The following is a 12,773-nucleotide window of genomic DNA, read 5'->3' as shown; positions in this document are numbered from 1 at the left end:
GCCAGCCATGCGCACTATGTGAACAACCGGCCTTCAACTTCGCGTTTCCCATCCCCCGCTACCTACCTTCTCGTCCTCTCTATTTTGAACCTGAACTCGAACCGCCGTTGATTTCACTCGGATTGTTCCAGAAGGCGCTGCCGCTGTACCCGTCCTGGCCGCTCCCAATCCTTTCTTCTGATTGGTCGGTTTGAACACGGGCCGTTTTAGCGCCTATTTGCTTGGCGGATGTGATGTTAGGGCGCCTGGTCACGTGATTCCCTATGCCCAGGTCAGTTCCTCAAAGCTGCAATATCCCAACTTCAACTTGAACGAGGAACATTTAAACACAAGGACATTTTTTAAATCAATGACGGAAAGGTCCTATAAAGGAACTATAAATTTTAAAATATATTGTTGGATTTCTTTAGGGCAAAGCATACAACATTGTGACGTTGTGCAGCAACTTTGGAGAGATGCAACAGTTCAAATACTTTAAAAACATAGTATTCATAAACATATAATATTAATGTCAATGTTAAAATTTTGTAACTTACTACATGCTTTTTTATTTTCAATCACGAAGGAAGTAACCCTTTTTTAATGGAAATGCAATACTGTAACGTGTACGCATAGAGATTATACCGAGTGTATCGCTAGTAAATAGCACACAACCATAATAAATGAATGTTACCTTCCTGGGTGTTATCCAGATAATCAATACTTTGAGTTAATCTACATTTATTATCAATGCATGTTCTTAAAGCTTATTGTCGCTCTTCATAAGATAGACATATACGTTTGAATTTATGTGGTTAACTTTCAATACATGTACTTCATTTTCTATAATTCAATGTTTTTGTTAATATTGCAAACCAATGTATTTGGAGTACCTGTTGTTATTGCTGTAAACGTAATTGCGCCCTTCTCAAAAATGATCCAACGAATTAATATGACTGAAGATTTTGGAATTGTTTTCAATTGGTCATAATGGTTTTCTTGATGAAACACGCCCATTCTGTCTTTCAAAGCATTGTTTAAATTTGTCACGTTTGAGGATTGTATCTGTTTGAACTTTCTTGTTTAAATGCCTACAATGCTATACAAAGATGTCCTAATATACTGTCTTTAAGTCGCGTTTGATTCTAGCGAAGACCTCACTTTCGTTGTGTACTCATTCACGTACACGCAAGTACAAAGTACATTATATTGAATAATATTGTACAATGGAAAATTTGAAACTATCATAATCTTCCTGCTGTCGCGCATCATGTTGATGAACTGTTACTATTTTTAAAGTAAGTTTTTTTAATTAAAATGATAGATTAGCAGGTGCTTTCTGTTTTCGGAAACTGTAAATTCGCTGTCTAACATTCCATCCTATAGTTCAAGCGCAAGTTAGACCTTGTCTTGACTGCCTTGTTATGCAACATGTTTATAACAATAACATTAAAAAATCCATATGCACCTTTCAAATAAAAGAACCGCTTGTTATTTCAATTAAAATTCAATTGAGTAAAAATATAACCAAAGTGCCCTTTTCATAATGAAGGTGAATATTCAATTTAGTAAAAAGCAATAGAAGCACAAATGATCTTTGGAGAACATAGTATTGCAATCTTGAGAACGGGTAATTAAATGACAAACGATAAATATTATCGTAATTTGTTTTATGCTGATAGGCAACAGAACTTGTTGCAAAAAGATATGGAGTTTCAAACTGGGTATAAGCATCTCATTTACGAATCATGTACGTTGATCAGCAATTTCAACAATATTTGAAAATAATGATCATTCATCTTAGAAACGTCTTAGTAATATTTTCGCCAAGGAGAAATGTGAATGCATGTTTTACAAAGTGGCGCATGACCGTAATAAAAATGCACATAAACCAAGTGAAAGTTTCTCCTCCAGATTTTCTTAATTATTTGTTGCATCCAAAATGTGTCGAAATTATTATAATAAATATATTAAATTTAAATGTTAAGAGACGCACTACGCTAATTTGTCGATGATAAATGTAATTGTCAGTCACGAGCCTCAGTCTCCATAGTTAGTTCGAAACTTCAGTCTTGGCTCTTTTCTATTATTTAAGATTGTCATTCTGTTGCAGTGAATAATGTTTAACATTTTTGTTAACATTTTTGAAACTGAGTTTAATAGAGTGAAAAGGTATCTTTATAAATTATTTAAATAAAAAAATGCCTCTCAACATTTTGTGAACACCCTGGATTAATCTTACCTTTACCCAATGTACTATCCTGAACCGAAACTTACTCCTTATATCAAAGGTACTGAATTTAAGAATAGGAAAATATCTGAAGTATCCATATTTGGACGGTGTTATTGTATTATTACTTTTATGTTTCAGGTTTATGTGTTCATTTTGTCATACAAATTATAAGATTTGAAAGTACTGCTTGTGAAAACTCCAAGCTATAACCTTTTGCTCACGATCTTTCAGGCTCAGCTAAGACAAAAACATATTGCTTTGGAAATACAACTTTCCCGTAACAGTGCACATAACATTTAAGATATGTTTTCTCTGTTTCAGATTTTCAATGTATTAATATACCGCATCCTTAATGTAAATAACATTATGCCAGACTCTTTTGGTGAGTGAACCAAGTCTCAGTGTAAAAGAAAATGCATGAATATTATTTCTTCTGTGTCATTGTTGCCTATTCATTGCTCTTGTCAAAAATTCTATTATGTCACAATGAATTCCTATAATCAAAGTCCATCAATACCATCAGATCGGAAATATATAGTGTGGTTCCCTGTTAGGCATGAAGAAATGTTCTTAAAACCCGTACTGTACATTTTTCGTCATGTGTGTTTTTCATATTCTGATCGTTACGTTCGTATTAACGTTTTTATCATATTGCGCCCGTCTGTAATTTTAAGTATCTGATTTTCAAATAAATACTGCAAATAATCCATATATACACTGTATATTTAATACAATTTATAGAGAAGCACATTGTCTTTATAATTATGCAAGTGGCTGCATATAAGAAAGATATATTTTAAACAGATACGGATATTATATAAATATACAATTTAATTGTTAAACAATTATAAAGAGACGTGGAGCAGAAAATGTCAGTATTCGATTTTGTTGTAGAGATTGTAGAAGGGAAGAGCTGTAAGATTGTTGCCTGGGTAGTACAAAGGAGCTGGGAATGCAATTGATCTGGGGACTGGAACCCTCAAAAGGGAATTGTCTCTGAAAACGAGAGGCATTCCGACCAGAGTCTGCGCTGACGCGTGGGCCATGTTGGCTGCCTCGAGTTCTGCTGAGAGCTGTCGCTTCCACTTGTTCCTGCGGTTCTGGAACCAGGTTTTGACCTGGGTCTCTGTAAGCTGGAGGCTGGTAGCGAGGCAAGCTCTTTCCGAGCTGCTAAGGTAACGCTTCATGTCGAAGGTGGATTCTAGTTGGTAGACTTGGCTGCGAGAGAAAACAGTGCGAGTTTTCTTCTTGGTCGGATTCCCTTGTCTGTCTCCCTCTCTCTGTCTGTCTGTTGATGTCTGCATGCAATTTTTCTCTTTCTCTTCCTTGTAAACCTGACCATCTTGCGACAGGTACTGCTGCCTTCTCTCCGCACTTTCCTGGCCAGCGGTGCCAACTCCTTTAGTATTACCTAAAAATCAAAAACAAATGGCATTTCTCAGATACATTCTTTGTGATCCTCATCTTTTCGCTATACCTATACCTCTAAATGAAAAGAAAATTCACTCGTACTGTCTATGCGACCAGAATAATGGACTCATACAGAATTCACTATTTTTAAATTCTCCTTCATTCTGGAGCGTATGACATGCGTCACTCCCTGGAAGCTTCTTATGAGGAACTCCCTTTAAGTATAACGAAAATTATACAAAGTGTCAAAAAAGAATGAACTTTATTTAACACTTGGTGATAAGAAAACACGTTTCTAATTCTCTAGCTATCTCTGCAATGAATTAGCAAAGAACCCCAAACATGTCCCACCTATATTTACTGTCAGTCTTGCAAATCGCCGCTGTTTGGCTCGGTTAATCTGGCTTTGCAAACGCTCAGCTAAATATGACCACGAAGCGCATTGCCTAATTTCCATTGCAATAAACTGTGTTAAATTTGATTTCAATAAATAGTCGTGTAGATGTGTTATAATTCAGAGTCAATATGTTGTCAACGATGGAAGAAACAGAAGTTTTGTTGTCTTACCTGGGTTCCAGTCACCATGTAACTGTTAAACTTCATTCCCTGTATTCTATTTACTGAATGACCATGTTATTTTGTGTAATTTAGGTGCGGAAAACAAATTGAGTGAATGTTTTCTGTCCGCAGTAAGAAATCCCTTTACGTTTGCAAAATGCAGCTTTACCGACTAAATCCCATCCCAAATATAAACAGTCGGCTGATGGTATCTGATCTGCCCAGAGTTTTCAGCATTTTCACTTTTTAATGTAAGAGTCGCTATTGACGTGGCCGATAATACTGGTGCCTGCTTGGACGTTAGCGATAATCGTGCAAGAGACAAGCATATACCATATAGGAAACTATATAAGAGAGCGCTATAAACAAAATCCAATTCAAGGGGCAAAGGCATTGTATCTCTCAAACAAAATTATTTTTTCAAAGCTATTCGCCGAAAGAAGTAGAAGGTAATGATGCACCGTAAATATAAAGATTCTTGCTTCACTTACTCACACAAGTGTAGCTGATAGTCTGGTGTCTGCGACAGGGCTCTGTGGGGCCAGAGTCAGAACAGAAGCAGGCGAGGTCTTTGTATCCTTCCTCGGTTAACTCTTCGTCCGAGGAGTCGGACAAACAGCGCTTCCTCGCATTTACCTTTGCATTGTCATTGCAACCTGTGCGTTCTTCCTCCGACGAGGTCCCAAGTATGGACTGTATCGTAAAGCTGGAGATCGGGGCAGGGGAACACTTTGTGATGTCGTCTTTGTTGCTCATTCTGCGTTCATGAAAAAAGGAAAGAAACTTACTTACAATCGCTTGTAGGAGTGTGAGGCGCCGTAAATTGTTGTGGCTTTGTTCTGCAGTCGTTTTCCCTGAGCATGCACGGGCTGAATGCATTCTCGGCGTCCCGTAAACCTGTATTGATCTGCTGCCGAGGCAGTGGCGTTGGCTGATTTGCATGTAGGTTTGAGTTGCTGCAGCCAATCAAAAACAGCAGTCAGTCCCGGAAATTTTTGAACTTTACACAAGCTGAGGGATGATTAGGTTAAGCCAAGAATTTGATTGATTGTTGATGTTTTGAGATGGTAAAAACATTCTTGCTTTGAAGAAAGATGATGCAATCCTAGGTGACAATAGATACTGCCCCAATAGGCACACGTGGTGACTCTGATGTGTTTAAAGTTTTACTGACCTAAAGGCTGCAGTACAGGTCAATGTGACTGGCCAGATCCTCGCCTCAGAGAAAACTATTTATTACTCCTTGAAAATCAGAACTGAGGCTACTCACAGTTGCAGGCTTAAAAAGATTGGTGGTTTCAGTTAGTAAATGACTTGTACCTAAGGTTCTGGGGCGACGGTTAGGTAGGTAGTGGGTGTGGGCTAAGGTAAAGGCTGCCTAGTCGCGATGAAGCCGAATTTTCACAATCATGAAATGTTATTGGCGAATTTCAGGGTTAATACATTTCGCATGGGAAATTAACTCGCAAAATTCACGTTGTTTTACTTTTTGAAAGATCCAGAAAATACCAAAATGGTGAACACGTCTTCACCCCATTGAACCAGATTTGATCTGGCTTGATGCAAGCATTTCCGCTTTTATTTACAATGCAGTAGTGAGGATTGGTAGTGTGAGCAGTTACTAGACTGTGAGTGAAACAGATTGTAATATAGTGTTCCAAGCAAATAAAAATCAAGTTGGGATATGTTGCAATGTGCAAACCACGAAACAATTATTTCTTAAAAATACAAATAAGACTGCAGTTGAGTTTTCATGTCACGTTTAATGTAGGGGGAGACGAGGATCGTAATTTCATTTGAAGCCATTAATATTATAGTGGAAAATGGTGACAAATTCAGCAAATAGCAAAATACATTCGGGATTTGAATTACCGTAGTCTGATTTCATGTCTACGGTTGCAATTGTACGGTGGCTGCATATCGAGACCGTCACTTACTGACATTATGGATCAAATCAGGCTACCAGTCTGTGGAAGATAGAATGGGTGGCCAATAGTCTTAAACCAGTAACAAACATTGATTGATTTTGGTTGATGATGATTTCTGATTGCTAAAGATGTGAATGGAACCTACTCTCATCTTATATCGTCCTTAACCGAAGGCTGAATAAGCTTGGTCACTTAGCGACGATCAAGTTTTGCGAAATAACTAAACATAACATTAGGGTAGTACTATTGAATGGGAAAATGGTGGGCAAGTTTGGTTGAGGTGGAGCCATTTAAACGTTACCAAAGTCTGACTGCTAACTAAAGCGATCATTGTAAATTTGTTTCCCGGTTTGTCCAATCGTTTGGAGCTGGAAACAAGAGCCATCTAATATTGCACTCTAAGACTGGAGAACTGAAGGATGCTTATTTTCCCTTAATGGTGGGTTTGGCATAAGAGTTGCGTTAACGCACGGTTGAATTTATGAATAGTTGATTTTGTAGTTTATAAACTGACTGAAAACTAAGATTCAGTGTGGTTAGAGGGTCAGGAACCAGGTACAACAATTAGATTGGATGCACATTTCGTGGCGTCAGGCAGCATGGCGACGACGGGCAAGATGCAATACGAGATCGCAACAGACATTCGACAAATTATTGATATGACAGGAGGAAAAAGAAGATAAACAACTTAGTAAACGGAATTGATGCTAGTATTTTAAAACTCATCGTTAGTATTCAATTGGACTGCGATTGCCAGTGGCCAGATACAGTTACTTGCCTTTCCTATTGGAATGGACGAGATTGAATAATTTATGTTAAACGAACCCTCCTTTATGCTTGGATCGATGGTTAATTCGCCACGGAGATTATAGTGTTTTGGCCATTTCATGTTCCATTCCTGAGGTCAGGGATAGAAGCAAACTAACTGGAATAAAGTTTCCGGAAGTTGAATTCATAAAAGCATTTGAAGAGCTGCATGTCTAGTTGTCGAAATAAAATTCCAGACGTTGAACTAAATAAATAGAGATGTGCAGCTGGATATTTGTGGACTTGCATCTAATGTGTACTTAACAATTTATCAAATAATACGGATTGCGCATAAGTACTCAAGACCAAGCATAGAAAGCACATTTTAAAAACATCCACGTTATAATAAGTCTTAACCACGATTTCTAATCACTGTCACTGTATATGTTACTGACACTTCGCAATAGATCTTATAGAACAGCGAAGTTGTACAACATTGGCAGCTGTTGTCAGAGACACAGTGAACAAAGTGTAGAGGTTTTCAAATGCCAACAGATATGCAAGCGCTAGTAACACACATGTATGTGGTGCATATTGGACAGTCAGTTGATTAGTGAATAAATTAATCAGTTCCTTGATCGATGACAAAATTTCCAACACCCCAGCTAGATTAGTTGAGGTAGATGTACATTAAGAAGTGGATTAATTTATGACTGTCTAATTGAATCCTGGGTTTAATTAAGGAACTCGCTGGTTAGCCGGTTGATCGAAGCCAGATGCACCTATCCCATAATCTGAGCATTTCCCGATGTACAGATATGTGAAAAATTGGAATAACACATTAACCGTACTGACCAGGCAGAGTTTATAGCATGACATGATTTTGAAAAATGATAATAATGTCCTGATAATAAACACAAACTAGAAATTTGCTGATTAGATTTAAATCTCTTTCTAGGTACATTAACTCCTCAAAGTATCGCATTACTGATTTGACTGGCAGTTCTAGCTTGCCCATAAAGTTGCTGGATTGTCGAAAGCTTAGCATGATCCCTTCTATTGATTATCTCATTACAATGTGGAGTCTTGTAAGCATGAGATTAATTGAAGCTAACATTTCAGTGGGCTGTAATGATCAACTACATAAAAAAAACACTGATCTGACTTATCCGATATGCAGGACTTTGACATCAAGCTTGACTTTCATCACAATTAGATTCATGTTATTTATAAATTACAGACCTTGGCGACTGAATCTTAACAGCTGCCAAAAAGCATCTTGATTTATAAATATGCTTTGATTGTCATAGATATTTGGACCTTGCTCCAAAAGCGAGCGTTTTTATTACGTTAGACTAATTCCAAAACAGCAGTATCTAATAAAATTACTTCTTCATGTATCGTGTGTTATTTGTAAACGTGGATCTTGCTAATACTTTGCTTCTAACATTGAAGCTTTCTATATTAATCCCCAATCGATCTTATTAGAGTTCGACTTTGTTTACTTGATTATTGTGCTGGCTGCTGAAAGCTGACTGCGGAAAGGGCACGGTTAATTGATTGATTGACAGGGGCTGAGCTCTTGTCCTGCTCTGGGCGGCAGGTGTGAGAGCCCTGCACCGTTCTACCACATTAACCTTTTCATGCTTTCGCGGGGTCGCGACACATTACAAATGGTCAGCTTTAATCATTGTGTCAGCTCGTTAACGTGGCGCGCCCTTGCAAACAGCGCTGGATGATCAGTCTTCATTCCGCTTTCAGTCAGGCTTTGGGGCTGCATCCAGTATTTAAACTACAAACAGAAACTGTAGCTGCCGCAGAAAGTTCCAAACAGAGCGTTATTATCCTCTAGGTTCCTAATGCGGACACTAAACATGGTTGCGATAACTCTCGTTGGAAAATCACACAAACTAGTACAAATGATTTGAAATTATTTGGAACTTCCAGACAGTGTGATTTGTAATGTTAAACACATTTCTCAAAAACAACGTTTCCATCTTTTCCAGAGCATAACAAAGATTCATTTGCTGCAAGTGTTATATCGGGAGCGAGTTACCATTGTACCATACTCGAGTTGCAACAGTATTGTTCTTAAGTTGTATTAAAAACTAATTGCGCCATATATAAATCCTGGTAATTTAGTTTCCCTTCAAGTTACTCAACTAAAATCCAAATCCGTCGCCATATGTGCACAGAAGCAAACATTTCATCATGTGACACATTGCCTACAGCTAAACTGGGAACCATGTTTGAATGGAGTTGGAAGGTAATAAAGATAAAGCGTGAAATCTACATTGACGTATTAAATAGGCGCATTTTGTGCACCTTAACTATTTAAAAGCCTCTTAAAATGCGCGCATCTGCTTAAAGAGAGCGCTTCAAATCACCTATTTTGAAACGGGTTCGTCCTAAACCCACCTCTGCTGTTCTACGTCCTTAGAGCTTTTGGATATGTTCTTTCCCTGATATTTTCTTTTGTACCCTGGCCAGTGGTAACCTACCTAAACTGAAACTGTTCTGCAATCACTGCGAATGTATCACGCCTGTTAAGCTTTAAGCACAGATTGCAGGACCACAGAAAATTGATTCCTCCCTCCCCACCCCCAAAAAAGTATAGGGGATGTCAGGCTCGTATTGTTGCTAATGAAAATAGATCTTCAGTGGGTTTATGCTGCTAGAAAATCGCCTCCTGACCGCCTAGAATATTGCAAAGGTTCCACCTGCAGTGACAGATGAAGTCATAAACAAGTTTGATCTGCGAATCAAGCTTCGATAAATATTAAACACAGTCCTTTTACACGTGTGTATTATGATGTATGGCGCGTCGAACTTTAAAATAAGGAAATTACCGAAGAAAATGATATCAATAAATTTTCTAAGTATAAACGTTGATTATGTTTCGATTTTCATTCAAAAGCTTGCTGTTCTTGGTACAAATGACATCTCACAACGGGCTGCAGAAAGCCTCCCTATTCCACGGGAGCCTGGAGGTGTACAATTTATGTAATCGGGCCTGGAAAATGAATTGTGTAATTTATTGGAAAACAGAAGTCATCGAGATTAGATCAGCATAGCCTATCAAAGGGCTACAATCCATCAAGTTCCAATTAACAACCTAAGACGCGTAAACCATAGAGCGTTAATGGGTTTCCAATCTACTGGACTGATAGACTCATCAATTCCTCGGGGATGAATTAAGAAAATCGACCGCCCCGTAGCGTGTAGTGTCATTCTTTTCAGCAACTATATGTCAAATTAAAAACACAATTAAAATTTAAACTGTTTCAATCAGAGGTGCCCTGCAACCTATGTTTCACTTAATAGAACTTTGATGAAAATCTGATGGTTACACTCCATCACTGAGGCGAATGGGACTCGGAGGTGCAACGGATTCTTTAAACTGCGTTTCTAAAAAAAATAATAGATCCGGGTGTTGCTCGATAGGGCTCAAGTCTCACTCCAGGTAGAACAAGGTGCTAGTTCCCAACTGAGCAGTAGATACTTGGGGGCCGGTATTTATTTTGTCTATCTAATGATGTTGTTGTGCAGCATTTAAAAAATTGGGTGTGAATCCCGGTTAATTACTGAGTCAACCTATTTGAGAGATGCCTTTACAAGAGACAAAAATACATCCAGCGAATGAAGACATTCAGCTGAACTGCATTCTGACTTTGCTTGTTACCAATATGATGAGTCTAACAATATAGCGAGTGTTCAGAGAGCATGTTTGAAGGCACCCTGGTATCATGTGCTAATTTTGACTCCTTTTACCCCTCGTTGCTGACAACCCAAGGTCACAAGATTCCAAGAGCATACGATGAACAATGCAGCTCATTGAAACAATATTTTACAGACATTTTGCGATCAATACGTACTAAAGCATAATGCTATGCCAATCTATTAATGCTCTTTAATGGCCCCTCGCAGAGCTTGCATCGTCCAAGTCGATACAGGAACGTGATTATCTCCGAAGTACGTTTGCAACTCGACCCCATTTTGATCAAATAAACACATTTTACGTACAAATAAAGTTTGCAACCAAACATACTGACCTATCAGATGCGACCGATTTGCCCCCGGAAAGTTACTAAGTACAATTGAGAGTCAGGCACAGATTAATGCCGCAGTTAAACAGATATTTTGGACAGTTCGACGCAAATTAGTGCAGTTGTTAAACTGTAAAATAGCCGCAGGCTGCCGAAGCTGAACTGAGCTCAGCACAAATGGTCTGCACGGTGGTTCTGAAGCCTGTTCTGGGGGAGTGATGGAAAGGTTATATCTGTTTGGAATGATTGCAGTGTTGGCTATACAAAAGTTCCCTGTATTTTGCACCAAATAAAAAAAAATACATGTGTGTGTAAGGTACAAACATGACAGCGGCATATCTGCAGCCATGTTTACTGAAATGAGCAGGAATGATTAAACAAATGCAGAGATTTGGAGACCGGAACGTTTAAGTGCAATGCAGGGACTGTTCACATTCATGATGAACCTTTGTACATATTGTGCCTCTGATTTCTGACAAACGACTTTGTGTAACAAAAGCGATCCTTTCTCTGTATGCAAGCCAATGTTTTGAAAGTACGGCTTTAAAACATGGTTCATATTTATCATAAATATATAACTTACAATTTTTTTCTATTATAATGACGGTTGTGTAAATTCTGCTTAAGTAATTATTCACAACCATTAAACAAGCTTCAAACACTCATGTTCTATTAAAAATAAAGTTCTGCCGAATAACGGAAGGAACAGTGTTCATATGAAAACGTTTCTTGGATTACTATATAATGGTTTAAAGGCTTCTTAGCTGCATGTTTGAGCAAGATAATTTCATCGATACAGGTTTATGAAAGTGATTTTCAGAAGGTTTTTTACAATACAATTTTCGCTCAACAGTAGCTGTCTGCTGATTAATGTAGGCGTCGAGCGAGAAAATTATTTATGTAGGGGGATGGATGAGGAGTAACATTGGTGGCTAAGATAACTCTGATGGGAAGCTATCTATAACAAAAGCCAAAAGGATGAATGAAAGAAAGACCTGAACAAGAAATAAGTCTACATCTTTTTGTCAAATGTTTTCTTTGGATCAGTAACATTAGTGCTAATGATATAAGAACAAGAGTGGAAACAAATTGACAATTTTTTTTAACCGGAATTTTGATAATTTGAAGAAATTCCAATCTACTGTTGTAAATAAAACCTGGAAAACTGAAACGCGTCTGAGCAGACAGAACTTAGTAACAGTGAAGCGACAAAATTGCCAAAGTATTGCGAGTAATTTTGATTGTTGCAAGCGTAAATCTTCCATATGGAATTATAGTTAATTGGTTTAGCTCTATTTAAAATAATCGCATGATCAAAACTGTGATTGTATATTCATTATATTACAATATTGTCTTAATTAAGAAACAGATCGTAGTTCTGTGTAAATACAGAATTTAATGAAAGAGGGAGCGTGGAGCGAATCACACAAAGACAAAAAAAAAATCCAACATTGATTGTGTTTAATCCTTTATTTTTTGTGAAGTTGAATTGATTATTGGCGTGAAGCAGGTTCCTACAGGTTGGTAATGATTCGGTAGAACACCATTATTGTATCAGTAAAGCAACATCTGTAACAGGGTACCACGCCTTTCTCGTCCAAGAGCGTCTGTTAGAAAATGCTCTACAACTTGATCAATTTTAAAATGCCGTCAACGGGCAAAATATTAAGTATAACCTTGTTTTTATCGGCCAGTTCTTGACAGAGTTTAAGATTAGGTTGGGCTAGGTACTTTTACGACATTCAATACAAAGTAAAAGTACTTTTGCATATTTGCAGTCGCTGTTTTCTGTTGATTAAACGGTTGTGTGTTTGCTGTATAAACGTCCTAAAAAGTTCATGCTGACACTGTTGTCATAAACTTAGTATCGCC

General features: G+C 37.8%; 2 protein-coding genes across 4 annotated transcripts in view; both read right to left on the bottom strand.

Moving 5' to 3' along the window:
* bub3 (BUB3 mitotic checkpoint protein) overlaps window positions 1-251 on the bottom strand; it is a 37,366-nt gene extending 37,115 nt beyond the window's left edge. Inside the window, exon 1 of the mRNA XM_043712665.2 lies at window positions 67-251. The gene's annotated coding sequence lies outside the window, so the exon portion shown is untranslated. The remainder of the gene's footprint in view (window positions 1-66) is intronic.
* A 2,666-nt stretch (window positions 252-2,917) lies between these two features.
* Window positions 2,918-11,060, bottom strand: hmx2 (H6 family homeobox 2). Of its 3 annotated transcripts, XM_043712668.2 has the most exons (4): window positions 10,908-11,060; window positions 9,705-9,868; window positions 4,672-4,937; window positions 2,918-3,623 (listed from the first exon to the last, which is right to left on the bottom strand). In XM_043712668.2, exons 3-4 carry the CDS (start codon window positions 4,934-4,936, stop codon window positions 3,085-3,087), a joined length of 804 nt encoding a protein of 267 aa, XP_043568603.2. In that variant the 5' UTR covers window position 4,937; window positions 9,705-9,868; window positions 10,908-11,060; the 3' UTR covers window positions 2,918-3,084. The 3 variants fall into 3 exon arrangements, with proteins under 3 accessions (XP_043568603.2, XP_043568602.2, XP_043568601.2); XM_043712667.2 differs by lacking the exon at window positions 9,705-9,868; XM_043712666.2 differs by lacking the exons at window positions 9,705-9,868; window positions 10,908-11,060 and having other exon boundaries at window positions 4,672-5,136.
* Window positions 11,061-12,773: the final 1,713 nt, after the last annotated feature.

This window comes from Chiloscyllium plagiosum, unplaced genomic scaffold (assembly GCF_037043375.1).
Source record: "Chiloscyllium plagiosum isolate Xiang-an unplaced genomic scaffold, Cpla_swu_hap1 HiC_scaffold_22, whole genome shotgun sequence".
Lineage (NCBI taxonomy): Eukaryota > Metazoa > Chordata > Chondrichthyes > Orectolobiformes > Hemiscylliidae > Chiloscyllium > Chiloscyllium plagiosum.
This window is presented reverse-complemented; position numbering and strand designations above follow the sequence as displayed.

Excerpts from the sequence above, each read along its gene's own strand:
- hmx2 (XM_043712666.2), bottom strand. The coding sequence starts at position 5,122 with ATGCAAATCAGCCAACGCCACTGCCTCGGCAGCAGATCAATACAGGTT. Across the intron at positions 3,624-4,671 it reads TATCAGCTACACTTGTGTGA|GTAATACTAAAGGAGTTGGC; the intron begins GTAAGTGAAGCA and ends TTTGATTTTTAG.